Source organism: Sorex araneus, chromosome 9 (assembly GCF_027595985.1).
Source record: "Sorex araneus isolate mSorAra2 chromosome 9, mSorAra2.pri, whole genome shotgun sequence".
NCBI lineage: Eukaryota > Metazoa > Chordata > Mammalia > Eulipotyphla > Soricidae > Sorex > Sorex araneus.
In genome coordinates, this window is record NC_073310.1 from 11,922,331 (window position 1) to 11,942,361 (window position 20,031).

Genomic DNA, 20,031 nt, shown 5'->3' on the forward strand with positions numbered 1-20,031 from the left:
TCCCCCGAGCGTTGCCAGGAGTAATTCCTGCACTCAGGAATTATTCTGTGAACGGCTATGAAAAGGAACAGAAGCATCCACGAAGGCAGCGTGGGGCGGAAACCCAGAGTGGAGTCCCCGGCTGTCGCAGGGACTGACCCCAGCCACCCAGGGCTCCCGGCCCGTCAGACAGACAGCTCCTGAGACATTACGTCGTTTTGTAATTTTACATTTGGAAAACGGGGATCAAAGTAACAGACCTGTAACACGGGCTATAAAAAGGTGCCTGCGAAAGCAGACGCTGGAGGGGCCCTCACCAGGGGGAGAAACTCCTGTTTTTTTCCAAGCACACGGTCAAAGAAGAGAAGGGCGGGGCCAGAGACCGAGAGAAGGCCTGAGGCCGGGCGGGGACTCGAGGCACCACGGCATCAGCCAGCACAGACCCACGCAACGCAGACACAGGCGGGGAGGAACGGGCTGCTGCGAGGTGAGCCCGGCGGTAGGGCACAAACCAATGCCAGGGGGCAGAGAGGAGGAACGGCTTGCGAATCACATGCCAGGCGAGGGTCTGGCATCCAGAGTCTATAAGGAACTCCTGCAAATCCAGGACAAAAGGCGGAATAATCCGGGGGCTGGAGCAACGGTACAGCAGGCAGGGTGCTTGCCTGGCACACGGCCGACCAGGCTCGATCCCACAGGGCCCCCTGAGCACCGCCAGGGGTGATTCCTGAGTGCAGAGCCAGGAGTCACCCCTGAGCATCTCCGGGTGGGACCCAAAAAGCCCCAGAAGAAAAAAAAAATTAAATAGAGAAATAATCCTGCCCTCCCCGCCCCTGCGTGTTTTTTTTTTTTTTTTTGGCTTTTTGGGTCACACCTGGCGATGCACAGGGGTTACTCCTGGCTCTGCACTCAGGAATTACTCCTGGCGGTGCTCAGGGGACCATATGGGATGCTGGGAATCGAACCCAGGTCGGCCGCGTGCCAGGCAAACGCCCTCCCCGCTGTGCTATTGCTCCAGCCCATGCATTTTTTCTTTCTGGGCAGGAAACAGACACTGCTTTCAGGAGGCTGTACCAGTGATCCCGAAGCACAGGAGAAGGTGCTAAGAGCATGTGAAAAAGCGATTAGTCACTCGGAAATACCAAGCGAAACATCCCTTCTCACCCCCGGAGGCTGGTGAGCGAGAGAGTGAGCAGCAGAGCACCGTGGAGACACAGGGACCCTCACACACTCCCGGGGGGGGGGAGGACACAGGGCGTGGGCCCCTCGGACGAGAGAATCACAGTCTGACCGGAGCTGCCACGGGACACGGCAAAGGACACTGGTGTGCACACCTGGAGTCACGCCTGTTCTCGGGAGAACTGGCAACAGCCCCGATGTCCAGCAACGGAAGAACAAGCACGGCGTGAAGCGTGCACACAACAGTGCACGCAACAATGCACGCAACAGTGCACACAACGGGCTGTCCCAACGAGGCCCCGCCCCTCGGCCCGGCGGGGGACAGCACCAGCAGTGTGTGGGACACCACGCGGGGTCCCCAGCAGGAAGCCAGAGACGCTCCGACAACAGCTGGGTGGGTAGAGAATACGGAGTTTCTCTTCCGTTTCCCCCCCTCCCCCCACCCCTGCTTTCTCTTTTGGGGCCGAGCCAGGGCTGGAGCCCGGGGCCCCACACACACAGCAGGTGCTCTGCCACTGAGCCACGTGTGTGGGACGCGGAATTTTCTCTCTCGGGCCGCTAACGTATCCTGGATTTCGGGACCAGAGGGACAGGGCGGCGCGGAGGGCGTCTGCCTTGCACACGGCTGACCTGGTTCGATCCCGGCACCCCACACGGCTGCCCTGAGCACTGCCAGGAGTGATCCCTGAGCCCAGAGCCAGGAGGAAGCTCTGGGCACTGCTGGGTGTGGCCCCCCGCAACAAAACAAAAATCCTCGTTTTTTTTTTTGTTTTTTTGTTTTTTAATTTTACATTTGGAAAATGAGGACAGGAGTAACAGCTCTGTAAACTGTACTATAAGAAGCCCCGTCCAAATGGGAAGAATAGACGGGCCATGGGGGCTCCCGAGGCCGCCCTCTCCCGCTCCTCCCGCGGCCCAGGGTGCGAAAGGGTGGATTTTCTTTTCTCTTTTGGGGGGGCTTTCCAGTAGCAGCCGGAACACCTGGCCGACACATTCTAAAAGGGCTGCTAACGCCGTGGGAGGATGTGCGGCCAGGGTTTCCCTAGTGACTAATCATCTCTGCAGATGCCTTGAGGACCTGCTCGAAAACAAAAGCTGGTGGTTAGCATGTAGCTGTGAGTCAAACTGAGCACAGGACAAGGAAACCTAAGGCACTCAAACCGTGGGGCGGCCCTGTTCAGACGGAGGAAGTGACGGCTAACGGCATGACGTCTGAACGGTCCCAAACACTGACTTGTACCATGTAAACAGAGGCGCTCGAGAAGGGGAAGACCCAGGAGGAGAAGGCGGACAAGAGCAGTGGAGACGCCACAGAAGGCTCGCTGGGGGCTCACTGGGGGCTCCCTGGAGACTCGCTGGAGACTCACTGGGGGCTCCCTAAAGACTCTGGAACTTACTGGAAACTTACCAGAGACTCAGTGGAGACTTACTGGGGGCTCAGTGGAGGCTCACATAAAGGGGTGGGTGTACAGGAGGGGGGATGGCCTCTTGTGAGGACAGGACAATTGGAACCCCGGCAGCACCAGGGAAGAGCAATCCTATGCCAGGAGGAATGGGAGAGAAGGCCGGCCTTCAAAGTCAACTGGCCTTTTACACACCAAGACAGAAACATAAAAGTCTACCATCAAAAAACTCTTACAGGGGCTGGAGCAGTAGCACAGCAGGTAGGGCGTTTGCCTTGCACGCAGCCGACCCGGGTTTGATTCCCAGCATCCCATATGGTCCCCTGAGTACCGCCAGGGGTGATTCCTGAGTGTAGAGCCAGGAGTGATCCCTGTGCATCGCTGGGTGTGACCCAAAAAGCAAAAAAAATAAAAATTAAAAAAACAAACAAACAACCTCTTACAGGAACCATATAAAAATCATGCCTGTCAGTGAAACATTATGTTCAGCAGTGGCACAAGTGAGAAACCCAACTCCCCTTTGCTGGGAATTTTAAAGGAGACACAATTCTGGATTAAGTGTTTAACCACGAGCACGTGGGATTCACCCCGGGGATGCAAGGATGGTTTAACAGTCACAAGCTAATCAACATAATTCATCGTATCAACAACAACCAAAAAAAGGATAAAAACTATCTGATTATATCAACAGATGCAGAGAAAGCATTTGACAAGATCCAGCACCCATTTATGATGAAAACTCTCAGCAAAATGGGAACTCAAGAACTTTCCTCAATACAGTCAAAGCCATCTACCACAAGCCCACAGCAAGCATTGTCCTCAGTGGGGAAGAGCTAAAAGCCTTCCCTCTAAGGTCAGGGAGGAGACAAGGGTGCCCCTCCCACCACTTCTGTTCAGTATAGTACGGGAAGGACCTGAGTAGCAGTTAGGGAAAACTATACTAAGGGCATCCAGACAGAAAAGGAAGAAGTCAAGCTCTCACTATTTGCAGATGACATACTATACTTAGAGAACCTTAACGCCTCTACCAAGAAGCTCCTAGAAACAACAGATTTGTATAATAAAGTGGCAGGTTATAAATCAATACCCAAAAGTCCAGAGCTTTCCTATATGCAAATGATGAAAGGGAAGAAAGTGATACTAAGGGCTGGAGCGATAGCACAGCGGGTAGGGCATTTGCCTTGCACATGACCAACCCAGGTTCGATCCCCAGCATCCCATAAAGTCCCCCAAGCACAGCCAGGAGTAACCCCTGAGCATTGCTGGGTGTGAAAAAGAAAAAAAAAATTTAAAGAAAGTGATATTAAAAAAACAATCCTGCTCGCATCATGCCTCAGAAAATCAAGTACCTCAGAAACAGCCTAGCTAAGGAGGTAAAGGACCTGCACAAAGAAAACTACAAACGCTACCTCAGGAAATAAAAGAAGACATAAGGAAATGAAGATACGTCCCCTGCTCATGGATTGGGAAAATTAACATTGTCAAAAATGGCAACACTCCCCAAAGCATTATACAGATTTAATGCGATCCCTTTAAGGATCCCCATGACACTTTTCAAGGAAATTGATCAAACACTCCTGAAATTCATATGGCACAATAAACCCCCGCGAATAGCTGAAGCAATTATTGGAAAAAGAAGATGGGAGGCATCACCTTCCCCAACCTCAAACTGTACTACAAGCCAGTAGTAATTAAAACAGCAGGTATTGGGCTGAAGACAGACCCGCATATCCTGGCACAGACTGTCAAATCTATGATTATTTAATCTTTGATTAGAGAGCAAGAAATGTGAAGTGGAACAAGGAAAGTTTAAGTGGCAAAACTGGACAGCTCCATGCAAAAAAAAAAAAAAAAAGACTCAGACCTGTATCTAACACCATGCACAAAAGTCAGATCAAAATGGATTAAAGACCTCAACATCAGACCTGAATTCATAAGGTACATGGAGGAAAACATGAGCAAAACCCTCCACGATAATGAAGCTAAAGGCATCTTGAAAGATGAAACGCCACTGACCAAGCAAGTGGAAGCCAAAATAAACAAATGGAGCTACACTAAACTAAGAAGCTTCTGCACCTCAAAAGAAACAGTGATCAAGATACACAGACAGCCTATGGAATAGGAAAGATTATTCACCCCAAGCCCTTCTGATAAGGGGTTAATATCAAAGATATACATGGCTCTGGTTGAACCCTCGGAGAAAAAAATATCCAAACCCATCAAAAAATGGGGCGAAGAAATGAACAAACTTTCTCAAAGAAGAAATTCGAATGGCCAAAAGGCACATGAAAAATAATCCTGTTGCTCATCGATTTGTTCGAGCGGGCACCAGTAACGTCTCTCATTGAGAGACTTATTGTTACTGTTTTTGTCATATCCAATACGCCACGGGTAGCTTGCCAGGCTCTGCCGTGCGGGCTCGATATTCTCGGTAGCTTGCCGGGCTCTCCGAGAGGGGCGGAGGAATCAAACTCAGGTCGGCCGCGTGCAAGGCGAAAGCCCAACCGCTGTGCTATCGCTCAGGCCCATGAAAAATAATAAATAAATAAGTCTTTAAGTTCAACTTGATTGTCTTTCAAAAAATTAGGAAAATGAGTGTCCGACCCGAGCAGCTGGCCGCAGAGATGTCTCCGGACCCTGCGCCAGGCCGACTTCACCCGGGTACCTCAAACGGGAGCAAGCCTCGTCCCTCCACCTGCCGAGAGCCTCCGGAGCCTAATGCAACAGCCAGGTCTGCGGGCCCCGTGACTGCAAGCCCCAGGCCTCAAGGGACCGGGGACTGCCCGCTCCTTCCCATCTCCCCGCCCTACGGGGGTCCTGGCCGCCACGCCCACCAGCTGCCTCCGGGGGGCCACTTAAGCGCAGCAACGGCCCTGACCCAGAGACCCACAATGAATCTCAGAACCCAGCGGCTCTCGGCAGAGATCTCTCCGGACACTAATTGTGTAACATTTCAGAATTCCAGGAGCTCATGCTACACAAGCAATGCCACATAAATGATCTAGCATCTGCCCGGGGGGGGGGGGGCGGCTTGAGTGGTGGTGAGAAAACTCTGAAATAACGGGGGTGGGAAGGTGGTGGGGTTGGGGTGGCAATACTGAATGCAATCAATTATCATGAACAACTTTATGAAAATAATTTTTTTCTTTTTTTTTTTGGTCACACCTGGTGATGCACAGGGGAAACTCCTGGCTCTGCACTCAGGAATTACTCCTGGCGGTGCTCAGGGGACATATGGGATGCTGGGAATTGAACCTGGGTTGGCTGCATGCAAGGCAAACGCCCTACCTGCTGTGCTATCGCTCCAGCCCCATGAAAATAATTTTTTAAAAAAATTAGAAAAAATGTTGCTGTTCTGATAACTGGGGTAAAGCCATGATTCAAGCAAGAACTTCCCAAAGTGGGCAACCCCGCCCCCTAGGGGACGCTGAGTGATGGGGGGGTACGTGGGTGGCAGGAGCCCTGGGGCCACGTGGAGCAGGCTGGGGTCTCTCCTCGCCCACTCAATCGAGGCAGCCGGCCAGGCTGCCAGAGTATTGGGTTGGGTTGGGGGTTTTGTTCCCCCTGAAAAGGGGACAGCAAACGAAATAAGTCTGGAAGCCTCTGGTTGAAGTGATCGTTTTTACAGCTAGTTCTTCCCGGGCTAAATATAGCCCCTCTGCAAATCCTGGTGGGATGCAGCGGCTTCCTGAGGCCCAAGGTCAGGCCGGCACCTAATTCCTCCCTGAACAAGGCCGGCGGGAACCGCTGCAGAAGGCCAAATGGAAGGCCGCCTTGTCCCTCTGCACGCCCCCCATCCCACCCCCAGCCCTGCACACCTGCTCTCCTCGGCCCCCTCAGCACCCTACCCGGCCTGCCAGGGTCCGAGACCCAGCACGCAGCTCCAAACGGGACAGGCCCCCCTGCACAAAGGGGAGGGATGAAATTCTGACCGGGAAGAACAGGCGCGACTGCCCACTGCATCCAAGCAAAGGTGCCGGCAGAGAAATGGTTCTGCGAGGGGCCTTGAGAGACAAAACAGGAAATGCGTTTCGCAGGATAAGGATACACTGTGGCCGGCTTGGAGCGGAAAGGGTCATGCCACCTGCCACCGCCAGAGGGCGCCGCCGCCACGGGTTGGGGCTTCTGCCCGGGCCGGCCAGCCCAGCCGAGTGCCGCCTCCTGCACCCTGAATAAACAGCGCGTCTTCTGCGTCCCCGGGGAGGCTGGAGCCCAGGGTGAGGCCGGTTACCAACAGCACTGCCAACCCGACACATGCCAGAGGCAAAGTTCACCCAGGGCCGTACCCCGTTCTCCCGTCTCTCCCTTCTCCATCCCACTCCTCCCTGAACGGTCGGGACACCTCGACTGCGAACCGCCTGTGTGTGCGCCCCACACCCGGAGGCGCCCAGGGCTGACTGCGGGCTCCATGCTCAGGGGCCACTTCCGGCAGTGCTTGGGGGGCTCTTGGGTGCCACGGATGGAACCCGGCTGGGCCGCGATCACGGCAAACACCTCACCCGCTGGGCTCTCTCCAGCCCCACTGGAAGTGCCCTGAGGCCCGGGTCCTGCCGCTCACTCCCCTTCCTTCCAGCCCATGCAGTGGCCCTCGGGCTCCTGCACCGGCTGTGGGCACTGCGCCCGCCTGGCCGCCTCCGGCGACTCATTCACGGACTCATGTTACTGCAGCGGGCACTCGGAGACGGGCCCTCGGCCAGGCCAGGGGAGAAGCCAGGGCGAGAGAACAGCTGGGCCTGCGCCCGAGAGTCCAGTGTAAAGGGGGGCCGGGCACGACCCACCCCCACCCCCCAGCGGCCACTTGGGCCAGTGGGTCTGCGGGGGCTGCTGGGGAGCGAGGGAGCCCCTCCCCCCCGGAACCACAAGGCCCAGTGCCGAGAGCATGGGTCCTGCAGTGAGGCAGTGCGGGCCCGAATGCTGCTGCCACGGCCCGTGACCCTCGGGCCCCTTCACCCTGGCCGCCTCCTGCTACGGGGGGCCCACGACCCACCAGCCCCCGTTGGGGTGGATCTGAGGCCCACCTGCCCCGGGCCACGGCGGGAGGGTCTCCAAAGAGCGGGTGCCCAGAAGGGTGGCCGAGGGGCTGGGGGCAGGGGCAAGGCGACAGAGTGACGGGGAGGGACTGACCACACGGGTGACAAGAGGCCAGGGCGGGCTGGGGGAGCTGTCGCCTCCCACCTGGGCCCCCTTCCCCACCTGGTCATTAGGAGGCTCTCTGCCCTCGTAGGAGCTGGGAACAAACAGGAGCAGGAGCCCCGCCCGGGGCCTCGCACTCGGGCCTGATCTGGGCCTCGGCCTGGGTGGTGAAAGGAACACTGGCCGGCCACGGGGACACGGGACACTCCCGGGTCACCTGCTCACAGACGAGGAGGTTCACGGGGACGGGCGAGGCCTCCAAGGGCCGGGCCATGCCCTGCTGCCGGGCACGGGGGAACGGGCCCCCCCGCCGCACGGCTCCCTGAGCACCAGGCCCGGTGAGCCAGCCCCGCCCCGGCCCCCAAGTAACGAGGGATTCACAGGGGCCTCCCCTGTCCCACCGTGTGCGCGCCGGGCCCCTCAGCCTCCTGGGGAGACACCGGGGACAGCCTGTGGCGTCCCCCCTGCTCCTGGCCCGTGTCTCCCTCCTGCCTGAGCAACTGCCACGGGACGGGAGAAGGGGCCAGCGGGCGTCTGGGATTAGTTTCCTGGCCCTCCCGCGGCCCCCCACGCACCACAGCGGGGCTCTGAGGACGGCGCTTGTCCTTCCTTGAACCCACCACCTGATTCGCATCGTGTGTGGAAGGCGCGGGTTCATGCCGCGGTCAGTGAGGGCCAGACAGCAGCGCTGGCCACTGCGCAGGTCTGCAGGCCGGGCCGAGGCCGCACGAACGCAGACGCCAGGGGTGGGCACCGGAGACCCTCGGCTGGGCCTGCAACGGGTGCGGGGGGTGTGGCAGGGGGACAAAAGCCAACCACCCCAGCTTACTGTGTTGTTGTTTTTTTTTTTTTGCTTTTTGGGTCACACCCGGCGATGCACAGGGGTTCCTCCTGGCTCTGCACTCAGGAATTACTCCTGGCGGTGCTCAGGGGACCCTATGGGATGCTGGGATTCGAACCCGGGTTGGCCGCACACAAGGCAAATGCCCTACCTGCTGTGCGATCGCTCCAGCCCCGTTTTTTTGTTTTTTTTTTTAAATAAAGGCTTGTTCCTGAAATGATCTTTGATCTGGACAACACATGACGAAGGCAAAGCTCTGTTTGGGACAGGGAGGGGGCGGTGGAGACTCCTCCCTCCCCCAGCGCCGAGGGTGTCTGGATGAACCAGCGAGTCACTCAGGGAAAACTCGCAGCAGGCACAGGCTGGGCTCACACGGCGCCGGCACCTCGAACGCGGGACCGCGCGTGTGTGGAAAAGAACAGCCCGATGGCTGGCAGCCTCCTTGCCCAGGAATCCTAGATGCAGGGAGAGAGCCGCTCCGCCAAGGGAGAAGCAGGGGACGGAGAGACTCGGGTTCCGAGCCAGCAGCACTCTGGAGGCACCAGCGTCTCAGACACAGTCTCGCAGAGAGCGCGCCCAGACACAGTGCGTCCCCCCGCGGGTCGCCCACCGCCAACTCGCCACCGGCACTCGAGTGACGGCCAGAAGAAGGCTATTCCCCTCCCCCGGAGCGGTAACCAACTCCAAAGGGAATCTGAGGGACTGAGACGCCTTCAGAGACAGGACAGGGGCTGGAGCGACAGCACAGCGGGGAGGGCGTTTGCCTTGCACTCGGCCGACCCGGGTTCAATTCCCAGCATCCCATATGGTCCCCTGAGCACTGCCAGGAGTAATTCCTGAGTGCAGAGCCAGGAGTAACCCCTGTGCATCACTGGGTGTGACCCAGAAAGCAAAAGAAAAAAAAAAGGAGACAGGACAGCATGGGGGGCTGGAGCAATAGCACAGCGGGTAGGGCGTTTGCCTTGCACGCGGCCGACCCGGATTCAATTCCCAGCATCCCATATGGTCCCCTGAGCACCGCCAGGAGTAATTCCTGAGTGCAGAGCCAGGAGTAAGCCCTGAGCATTCTTTTAGGTGTGACCCTAAAAGAAAAAAAAAAAAAAAAAGAGGACAGCACAATTCCCTACAGAAACCTGGGGACAATCCACCAGGATAATCCACCACAGGGGCCACGCCTCAAGGCCTGGGAGACCTGGGGCAACATCCAGGTGGAGTAAACCAAGAGTGACCTGCCCCGGGTCAAGAAGTGACCTGCCCCCCTGCTGGGGAGCGGCCCGGGGTGTCGGCACAGGCTGAAACCAACAGGCTCAGCCTGAGAGGGGCCGAGATCACTGCAGAATCACTCCCGCCTTCTTCCCAAGCAAAGCCAGCGGAGGGAATTCACAAGGAGAACAAAACCTACCTGCAGCAGGAGTGTCCCTCTGACAGCCAAGGGGATGGGGGAAATCTAGAATTCATTAACCATGCAATATTTCCCCCCCTCCAGGAGCACAAAGTAGGAAACAAGGCGTTCAGCAGGTATGTAGGAGAAGATGAAGCATGTGTGTCCGTTTCTATGCTACGCGGTGGCGGTGTCTTAGGACGACCCCAATCATAAACAAACGCGGGGGAAGAGAGGCTGCAAGTGACTGAAACATCCATCCGTGCCACGCCCACGAGGCTGAAGGAGGAGGAGGAGGATTTCTCTCGGGCATTATGAACTAAAAGTGACCAGCTGCGTGGATAAAGGCCAACGCCGCAGGCCCCTGGGCCCCGCAGCCCTGGGCTCGAGCCCGGCTCCCTCCGGAGAAGCCCCGAGAGAGCAGGAACAATGAGACTGGGGTCGGGGTTTACACACGACTTGATGCTACCCCCAGGAAGCAGCTTGGAGCCTCGCTGCCATGTGGGACCCAGAGGGCCCGGGATCTCATGGAACAACCCGTCCCCGTCCTCAGAGAACGTGTCCGCAGCCACTTAACGATGATGATCGGTTTGGCAGGTGCGCTACGGGGATCCGTTGCTTTAAAAGCCGCATGTTTCTGTGCGAGGCTCTGGGTGCCCAAGTTAGAAGGTCACAGGAGGCGAGACCCTCCGCCCAGGGCCGGGGAGGGAAACGGGGTCAACGTTTCAACGACAGAGCTAAGGAGAGGGTGTCGCGGTAGAAGGGTCTCGACACAGACTGCTTCTCCGTCAGGTTCAGTTCCCAGAACACGAGGTGGGCAATCCAAAGCAGCGTGGTGCCACCGCCGCCCGGCTGGCACAGGGGCCCTCACCCAGCAAGGACCCCCTTCGCCCCCTGCGGCTCTGCCCGCCTCGGCGGCTGCCCGAGCACCACCGCGGACCTGGGCGAGGTCAGAACTGACCCACACCAGCAGCACTTTAAGGCTCGGAAGAAGGAAACACTTCCCGCTGGAGGGGGCTAGAGAGAGGACAGCGGGCAGGGCGCCTGCCTTGCCAGGGCCCGCCTGGGTTCTTCCATCCCCGTCACCCCGTGTGGTCCCCCAGCACCGCCGAGAGTGGTCCCCGAATTCGGAGCCCGGAGAACAGCCAGGTGTGGCAAAAAAAAAAAAAAAAAAAAAACCCACAAAAGCAAATCCTCAAGAAAGTTTACATTTACACAGACCCGAGGGCTGAGATGTGACTCAGCAGGGGTGAGGCGGGCCCTGGGCTTAGCCACCAGCAAGCACCACAAAAGGGAAAAAACGGGGAAGAACAGGACCCCGGGGTTCAGTTTCACACAGAATCTCCTGTGGGAATCTGAGAAGGGAATGTGAAGAACTCACGGGAGAAATACTTCAGCGGGGCCGGCGGGACAGCGCAGGGGTGAGGGCACTCGCCGAGCACAGCGCCTGCCCCTCCCGCAGCCCTAGCCAGGAGTGATCCCCGAGCCCCCCCTCCACAGGCGGGCTCCCCACCCCACCCCACCCCTGCCCCAATTCTCTCAGGTGGTCTGTGTGTCTGCCCTGGGTGGGCCCAAGGGAACACACCTTCGGGCGGGAGACGCCGAGGGACGGGCGGGGCCCCTGCCCTCTCCCCGCCTACACAGCCCGCCCGCCTGTCCAACCCGTCCCACCTCGCTCCACTTCCTAACACACGGTTCGCCCTGACTTTTCTCTCTCCTTGTAATTTTTGGGGAGCGGGCTTGAGGTTCAACAGAAGGTCATTTTATTTTCCCTAAACTTTTCCCACGCAAAATGGGAGACTGACACCCAGGGATAGTAGAGATAAGGGCCAGGAGGATGGCGCCATGGCTTGGGAGCCGGCCTTGCATGTTGGGGGAAGAAAAGGCAGCTCAGAGAGAGAAGGGACCACCGAGTAGAGGGTGCTGGGAGGGCCCGCTCGGGATGGGAGATGCGGGCTGAAAGTAGACTATACACCGAACACGATGGCCACTTAATACCTGTATTGCAGACCACAAAACCCTAAAGGAGAGAGAGAGAGTACAAGGGAATGCCCTGCCACAGAGGCGGGCGGTGGGGGGTGGGGGAGGGAGGAGGGAGGGATACTGAGAACATTGGTGGTGGAGAACGGGCACTGGCAGAGGGATGGGTACTCAATCATTGTACGACTGAAACGTAAGCACAAAAGTTGTAGGTCTGTAACTGTACCTCACAGTGATTCATTAAAAAAATGTTTTTTTAATTTTTATTTATTTATTGAATCACCATGTGGAAAATTACAATGCTTTCAGGCTTAAGTCTCAGTTACACAATGCTGAAACAACCATCCCTTCACCAGTGGGATGGTGGTGGGATATGGGCACTGGTGAAAAAAATTTTTTTAAAAAAATTAAAGAACATTTGACTCACTGTGAAAAAAATAAAATCAACTCTCCCCACAGAGCTGACGTGTGAGCCATTCACTCACAGACCCCCAAAGAAGACCCTTCAGCAGCAGGTCTGGATATTACAGTACCGTGCAAAGATTCAGCTGTCACTAAACTTCAGCGTGGCCAAATCCTGGCCCGCGTCAGTGGACACTGGAAGCCGCTCTGAGGGTCCGAGTTCGAGTCTCTGGGCCGTGTGCTGCCCCCCACCCCCCCCCCCCGCTCCCGCCCCCGCCCCCGCCCCGGGGCTCACCATGACCGTGCAGTCTTCTGAGCCGCTGGCGATGACCTGGTCATTGTGTGGGCACCAGTCGATGTCGAGGACGGGTCCTGTGTGGCCGCATACTGTCGGGTAGGATTTGTCGATCCGGCCGGTCTGCAAGACAGGAAGGAAGGCCGCCGTCAGCACGCCCGTCCACACCGCGCCTCTGCCTGCCGGGGCCAGGCCGCCTCCTGCCCCCCGGGGAACTGACTGGGGGCCCAGAGCTGAGTGTACGCCGGGTCCCTGTCCCCTGTCCCCTCTCACCCAAGTGCCAGGCTGTCCGAGTCACACCCGCCGACGTCTCGGTCATCCCCCACTCCCACTCGGTCATCCCCCACCGTCCCACTCGGAACACGCAAGGGGGTGGCAGGGAGCGGCCGGGCACACGGAGGACACAGCGACCACGCCTGAGGCGCCATTCCTGAGGGCACAGTGGGGAGCAGCCCTGGGCCCCCAGGAGTGGCCCCAAACCCAAACCCAACCGCAAAAGACACAGCAGCGGGAGAACGGTGGTTTGGTTTTAGGGGCCACACCCGGAGGCACTCTGGGCTTGCTCCTGGCTCTGTGCTCAGGGGGCCGTCCTGGCAGGCTCGGGGGACCACATGGGATGCCGGGGATGGGATGTGGGTGGGCTGCACGCAAGGCCGATGCCCTCCCCGCTGTGCTTGCTCTCAGACCCCGGCCAGGAACACGTTCTTTTGCCTCGGTAATGACCCTCGGACACAACCTAATGCCGGCCCTAACAAGCGGCCCAGCTTGTCAGACAGTTGCCTTGGCAGCCAAGACAAGCCCACAGGCCAGTGGCGGTCGCTCTGAGGGTCAGCGGGCTCAAGAAGCAGGGCTGCAAACGGTGATTCTGCAACACAGCGATGGGCCCGGTTTCGCTGCAGCCACTAACCCCTGGGACGGGACTTGCTTATCTCAAGCCGGATCGATCCTTTCTGCTCCGACCAGGCTGCCAGGCTGCGGGGGCCCGCCAGGGAAGCGGGCGTGTAAGGTGCAAAGGTCACAGCCGCAGCCTCGGAGCTCTGGGGTCAGGTCTGGGACCTGCTGTCTGGGCAGCACCGGGCCTCAGTCACGGCCTCCAGCCTGTTGTCTGTGCAGTGAAACACTCCCAGCTCCTCCGACGGCACGTACGGGAATGCAGAGAACACTCGAGGAACACCCGGCCCTGGGGCTGCAGAGACAGGCCAGCGGGTAGGGTGCCTGCCTCGCACGCAGCCAACCGACGTCGATCCCTGGCCCCTCTCTGGTCCCCCCAGCCCTGCCAGGAAGTGATCCCCGAGCAGAGCCAGGAGTCATCCCTGAGCACCGCCAGGCGGGGCCCGAAACAAAACCACCACAGAGAACACCTGTGTGTTCCCCGCGAGCACTTCCGGCCCGGAGCCCTCGGGAACCGGCAGGAAGCCAGGAACCAGGGCGCCAGTGCGGGGTGGCGGGGGTGCCATGCGGGTGCCACTCCTGGGCAGGCCGGGCCAGAGGACCCCTCCAGTGGGCCTCGGGGACAGCTTCTCGGGAGGAAGGCGGGGTCCCCGCTGGGTCGGCACACCTCGTGGCCAACAGCCCTCCCCACCATCTTTTTTTCTTTTTTTTTTTTTTGCTTTTTGGGTCACACCCGGCGATGCTCAGGGGTTCCTCCTGGCTCTGCACTCAGGAATTACTCCTGGCGGTGCTTGGAGGACCATATGGGATGCCGGGGATTGAACCCGGGTCGGCCGAGTGCAAGGCAAACACCCGCTGTGCTATCGCTCCGGCCCCCTCCCCCCCAGCGGGGGACTCACACAGGACAGCACCGTGGGTACAGAACCCAGCTGTTCTGGGGGGGGCCCTCGGCGGGGGGAGCAGAGCAGAGGCCGGGCAGGGCGGGAACGCTGTCTGTCTCCTGAAGGGTGGCCGGCGGGCAGGGCCCCAGACAGGGGCTTCACACGGACCCACGTCACCATCCCACAGCTCTGCCTTCCCTGCCCGCGGGTCTGGCGATGCCTGGCACCACCAGGGCCCCAACGCCCGGTGGCCGTAGCCCCCCCACACTAGGCTGGCAGGAGCCCCACACAGATCACTGCACATTGCATTCCATGTGACATGCTGGTTGTTTTTTTTTTCTTTTTGGGTCACACCTGGCGATGCTCAGGGGTTCCTCCTGGCTCTGCACTCAGGAATTACCCCTGGCGGTGCTGGGGATGGAACCCAGGTCAGCCGCGTGCAAGGCAAACGCCCTCCCTGCTGTGCTGTGGCTCCAGCCCCCTCGTGTGACATGCTGCCGGGTATGACCTACAGCTGGAGCAGAGGCGACGGAGCCTTCAGACCGACGTTTCCTAACTCGCATCCTGCCGACACCGGAAGGGCACACACTCCTGCACACTCCAGCCGCCGCTCCGGAAGGAGCCGAGGCAGAGAACGGGCGAGAGGCAAGGCTGCAGAGAGGGCTGCGAGTTTCCCAAGTCCAGGAGTTAAGGCCTCAAACCCAAGACGCCCGAGCCCCAAACAGCACAGGCAGAAAGAACCCGACGGGGCTGACGTCAGAGGGCAACCGGCAGCTGCGGCTGCACCCTCTGCCGGCGGAGACCAGAGACGGCGGCCTCCCAGCTGCCTGCGCCCACCGTGGCAGGACCCAGGCCGGCGGGCCCGGGTTTAAGACGAGTGCGGGTGTGCAAGACTGGCTGTTGTACGCCACCATTGCACATCGGAGGGGGGGAGATCTCAAAAGGCAATCAGAAAGAAAGAAAGAAAAAAAAAAGAGTATTTCCACCAGCATTCACCAGCTTTTCTACACCTGCGGACCAAATCTGCCTCAGCCCAGGAGTGAGGCGGCTGAAGAACACCGGTGTACACCGAGAGTGACCAGACTCCTTGGAAGGGAGAAGGCTTCTCCAAAGCAGCCACAGAAGTCAAGGGGCAACATCCCGGAAGGCTAAGACGGGCCATCACCCCGGTACTCTATAGCCAGATACAACTACCGTCCAAAAGTGATGATGCTCCAGCGGGGAGGGCGTTTGCCTTGCACTCGGCCGACCCGAGTTCTAATCCCAGCGTCCCATATGGTCCCTTGAGCACCGCCAGGGGTGATTCCTGAGTGAAAAGCCAGGAGTAACCCCTGTGCATCGCCGGGTGTGACCCAAAAACCAAAATAATAATAATAATAATAATAATAATAATAAATAATAAATAAATAAATAAATAGAATTGATGATGCTCCAGCAGGTAGGGCGTTTGCCTTGCACGTGGCCGACCTGAGTTCGATTCCCAGCATCCCATAGGGTCCCCCAAGCACTGCCAGGAGTGATTCCTGAGTGCAAAGCCAGGAGTAACCCCTGAACATCCGCTGGGTGTGACCCATAAAAGCAAAAACAAACAAACAAATAAACAAAAAAATTGATGATGCTCAAAATAAAAAAACAAAAAGGCAGTTGACCATAGACAGCCTTTAGGGGTTTACACCTAAGATTGATGCCAAAGATTACGAATGAACTTTAATGGCTTATTTCAGGAAAATAACAAGAACTAGAATAAACCTGGACTCCAGAACAACAATGAGCAAGGGGAAAAAAAAAAAAAACAACAATCTATAAATGTGTTAAGAGTTCACTGGCACTGGCAGTACAAACAGCAGTAACGGTGACTAACTGGGGTGCTGACAGAACGAGGCGGGGCCGAGGTATCAAACGAGAGCACGTCAGAGCACTGTCAGACTCCAACGGCGGCGGGCTGGGTTCAGACGGCAGGTTACGTAAGAGCGTGAAAGCACAAACACTGAAAGGAAAGAGAATGTTTAACTTTCAGAAAGCACGTTGGGAGGGAAGGAAGGAGAGACGGGAAGGGAGGGAGCCAGAACTTTTTTTTTAACAAGAAAATCTGACCCAGCGCACTAGGAAGAGGAAAGAAAAAGAAAAACATGCGTATACCGGGCGGGCGGCTCTGCCAGGAACACGGACGAATTCATCACGAGCGATGCGCATCCCGGGACCGGGGGGGAGCACACGCCCGGCGAGCTCAAAGCCCAGCCCCTCCGGGACCCCAACACTGCCGGGGTGGCAGGAGCTCGTAGTGACGCGCTCCAGAGAGACAGTACAGCGGCCACCTGGGCTTGAGCCCCCACACCCCACACGGGCCCCGGAGTACAAGGATGGTCCCTGGGCAGAGCCAGGAGCAAGCCCTCCGCACAGCCAGGTGTGGCTCCAACACACACACACACACACACACACACACACACACACACACACACGCAAGCCCTCAGCACAGCCAGGTGTGGCTCCAAAACACACACACACACACACACACACGCCCTTAGCACAGCCAGGTGTGGCTCCAACACACACACACACACAAGCCCTCAGCACCGCCAGGTGTGGCTCCAACACACACACACACGCCCTTAGCACAGCCAGGTGTGGCTCCAACACACACACACACTCACACACTCACACACACACGCCCTCAGCACAGCCAGGTGTGGCTCCAACACACACACACACACACACACACACACAAGCCCTCAGCACAGCCAGGTGTGGCTCCAACACACACACACACAAGCCCTCAGCACAGCCAGGTGTGGCTCCAACACACACACACACAAGCCCTCAGCACAGCCAGGTGTGGCTCCAACACACACACACACACACACACACAAGCCCTCAGCACAGCCAGGTGTGGCTCCAACACACACACACACACACACACACACAATTTTTTTTTTGAATAATCCATTAGGAGACCACAAATCAAACTGCAAAAATAGCAGAAAATCGATCTGTCAGAGAGCACAGTCTAACTAAAAATTAATAGAAACTAAAACCAAAACTTTTCCCAAACACTCATCTGACAAAAATCCAATTTATAAAATAACATAGCAAGTTATAACGGCCAGTAAAAATGTGCCAGTAAAAAGTGACCTATCAAGTGACATTATAAAACACGGAACTCAGCCATGGGCGCGGCAGGAGCCCGCGGGCTGGGGTCAGGCTCTGCGCACTGCAGCTGCCGGTTCCGACCCAGCACCACCAGGCGCCCACCCTCTCGAGTCAGAAGCAGCCCCAAGTCCAGGGCCACAGCACCCTGCAGGCGCCCCGTCTCGCCTGATGTCACCCGACCCTGGGCGCTAAGCGGGGCCGGGCCTGGTCGGTGTCTGGACGGGGGCAGCGGCCCCGGCACCCGGACCTGGCCCAGAGCTCAAAAGCAAACTGGGAGAAGGAGCCGAGCATCTAGCTGGAGAAGTTAAACATTAAATAGCGCATCCAAAGAATATAAAATTGAGAAAGAGATTAGTGAGAAAGAAAACAATTAAGAAAGCAAAGCAACAAAATTGGATAGTTTTGGGGCAGGGGAAGGAAAGTCACAAATACCAGACATTTCTTAAAAGAGACACAAGCCGGGGCCAGAGGGACAGCACAGCGGGCCGGGCACTCGCCCCGCATGCAAAACAGCCTGGGTTCGATCCCGGGCATTCCATATAGTCTGAGTGCGGAGCCAGGAGTAATCCCGGACACCTCCAAAATAAAATGACATAAGAGTGACATAAACTTACAAATACGGCAGACATTTACAAAATACAACACGCACTTGATGGGGAAAACGGAACTCTCCAGATGAGCCATACAATCTCCAAGAAAAAAGTGTCAACGCGTAAATACATGAAGGGATCAATAGACCTGGGCCACATCAGTCAATCATTCAAATGCCCCGACTCACGCGGCCAGCTGACAGTCCAGGGGCCTTTTCCGGTCAGGAAGAGATGCCCCAGGACAAACCTGCCCCAGGACCCTGCTGAAGGCAGGGACACAGAGAATCACGTAGAGGAAACAATGCCTCCGACAGAGAAAGTCTTAGAGAAAGTCTCTATAGGGCCAGAGCGATAGCACAGCGGGTAGGGCCCTTGCCTTGCGTACGGCTGACCCGGGTTCAATCCCCGACATACCATACGGCCCCCCGCGCTACACGCATCACACTGTATCTACCTGACAAAGTCAAGACAAGCGAAGAGGAAGACAGACAACAGGCTGAGCAGGGGACTCAGAAGAAAGGAGTGGGGAAGCGAACGGGTGCAGGGGGAGGGTGCACGGGAAGACACCCAGATCCACGGGGTCAGCGAAACCGTAAACGAGACAAACAGGTACCACCTGACACCTGAGAACAGAAGTGTCACATAAAAGCCGGCACAGAGAGGGGCACTTGGCAGACGGCTCACAGGGGGCTGGTGTGCAAGCGTCACACGTGGGAGCCCTGGGCTCCGGCCTCGGAGCGAAACCGTTTCACCCAAATGCTGAACTGATGGAAGAAGCCCCTGAGCACTGCAGGGTGAGGCCTCGGAGCAGAAGAGAAACCCGCTCCCAGGAGACTACGGGAATTCGCTGTTTCACAGCGGGGCTGAGGGCACGGCAGCCCGCTCAGGAGCCCCGGGGGCAGGTGGGAGAGGCGCTGGCATCCTGCCCAACTTGGGTATGGATGAGAGCACCATCTGAATAGTGGGGGGAATCAAAAGCAATTCAACGGTCCTTTGGTATCACCGTAGGACTAGAGCACTGTCATCCCACTGCTCATTGATTTGCTCGAGCGGGCACCAGTAACGTCTCCACTGTGAGGCTTATTGCTGTTTTTGGCATATTGAACACGCCATGGGGAGCTTGCCAGGCTCTGCCATGCGGGCGGGATACTCTCGGTAGCTTGCCGGGCTCTCCGAGGGACCGAACCCGGGTTAGCCGCGTACAAGGCAAACGCCCTACCCGCTGTGCTATCGCTCCAGCCCAAACTAATCTCCGTGCGACCCAGATGGGACTTTGGTACAGGAACAAATACCACCATGGCTTGTGACACACACGTATGAAGTCCAGGAAGATATGATGCACGCCGACTTTGAAGAATCACCTCAGAGAGAGGGGAGAGGAAGGGAAGGGGAACGGCGCTTCCCTACATCTGTTATGCTTTGCTGTTTTCTGAAAATGAGATTATGAAACATGGTGGAACTCTCGAACATCTGGTTAATCTTGTGGCTGAGTAAATGCATACCCTACTGTTTTGTTTGAGTTCTTTCCTACTTTTTTTAAAAAAGAATTTTAAATGAATTGAGAAAACATGAACGCACAGTTACTAACCTTAAGTCGAAAAACAACTCGGCAACGACAACAAAAACATGGGCCTAAGGCAACCATTTCTCTCTCTGGGTTTCGTGGTTGCGGGGGGGGGGGCGCCACTACCAGGGGTGCTCGAAGGCCCAAGGGGGGCTGTGCCGAGGCCAACCCTCAGCCACCCCCTGACCTGCAGCCGCTTCTTCCCTTGGGCCCCTGCCCTAGCCTCGCCTCCCCCCACCCTCCGCCCCAGACCTGAGGGGACGGAGAATAGCCAAGGACACTGAGGACATTTCTCTCGGCCAAGAAGAACTTCAGCTTGGCTATACGGCACAGTCGGGAACGTGGAAGTACTGACACTCGCTGGG

The 20,031-nt window shown here is 57.3% G+C and overlaps 1 protein-coding gene across 2 annotated transcripts in view; it reads right to left on the minus strand.

The window, feature by feature from the left end:
- The window catches only part of CORO1C (coronin 1C), an 83,542-nt gene that overhangs the window by 16,199 nt on the left and 47,312 nt on the right, over positions 1–20,031 (minus strand). For both annotated transcript variants that reach the window (XM_055147318.1, XM_055147319.1), the window contains one exon: positions 12,594–12,716. In XM_055147318.1, the coding sequence (XP_055003293.1) occupies positions 12,594–12,716 (123 nt within the window). The remainder of the gene's footprint in view (positions 1–12,593; positions 12,717–20,031) is intronic.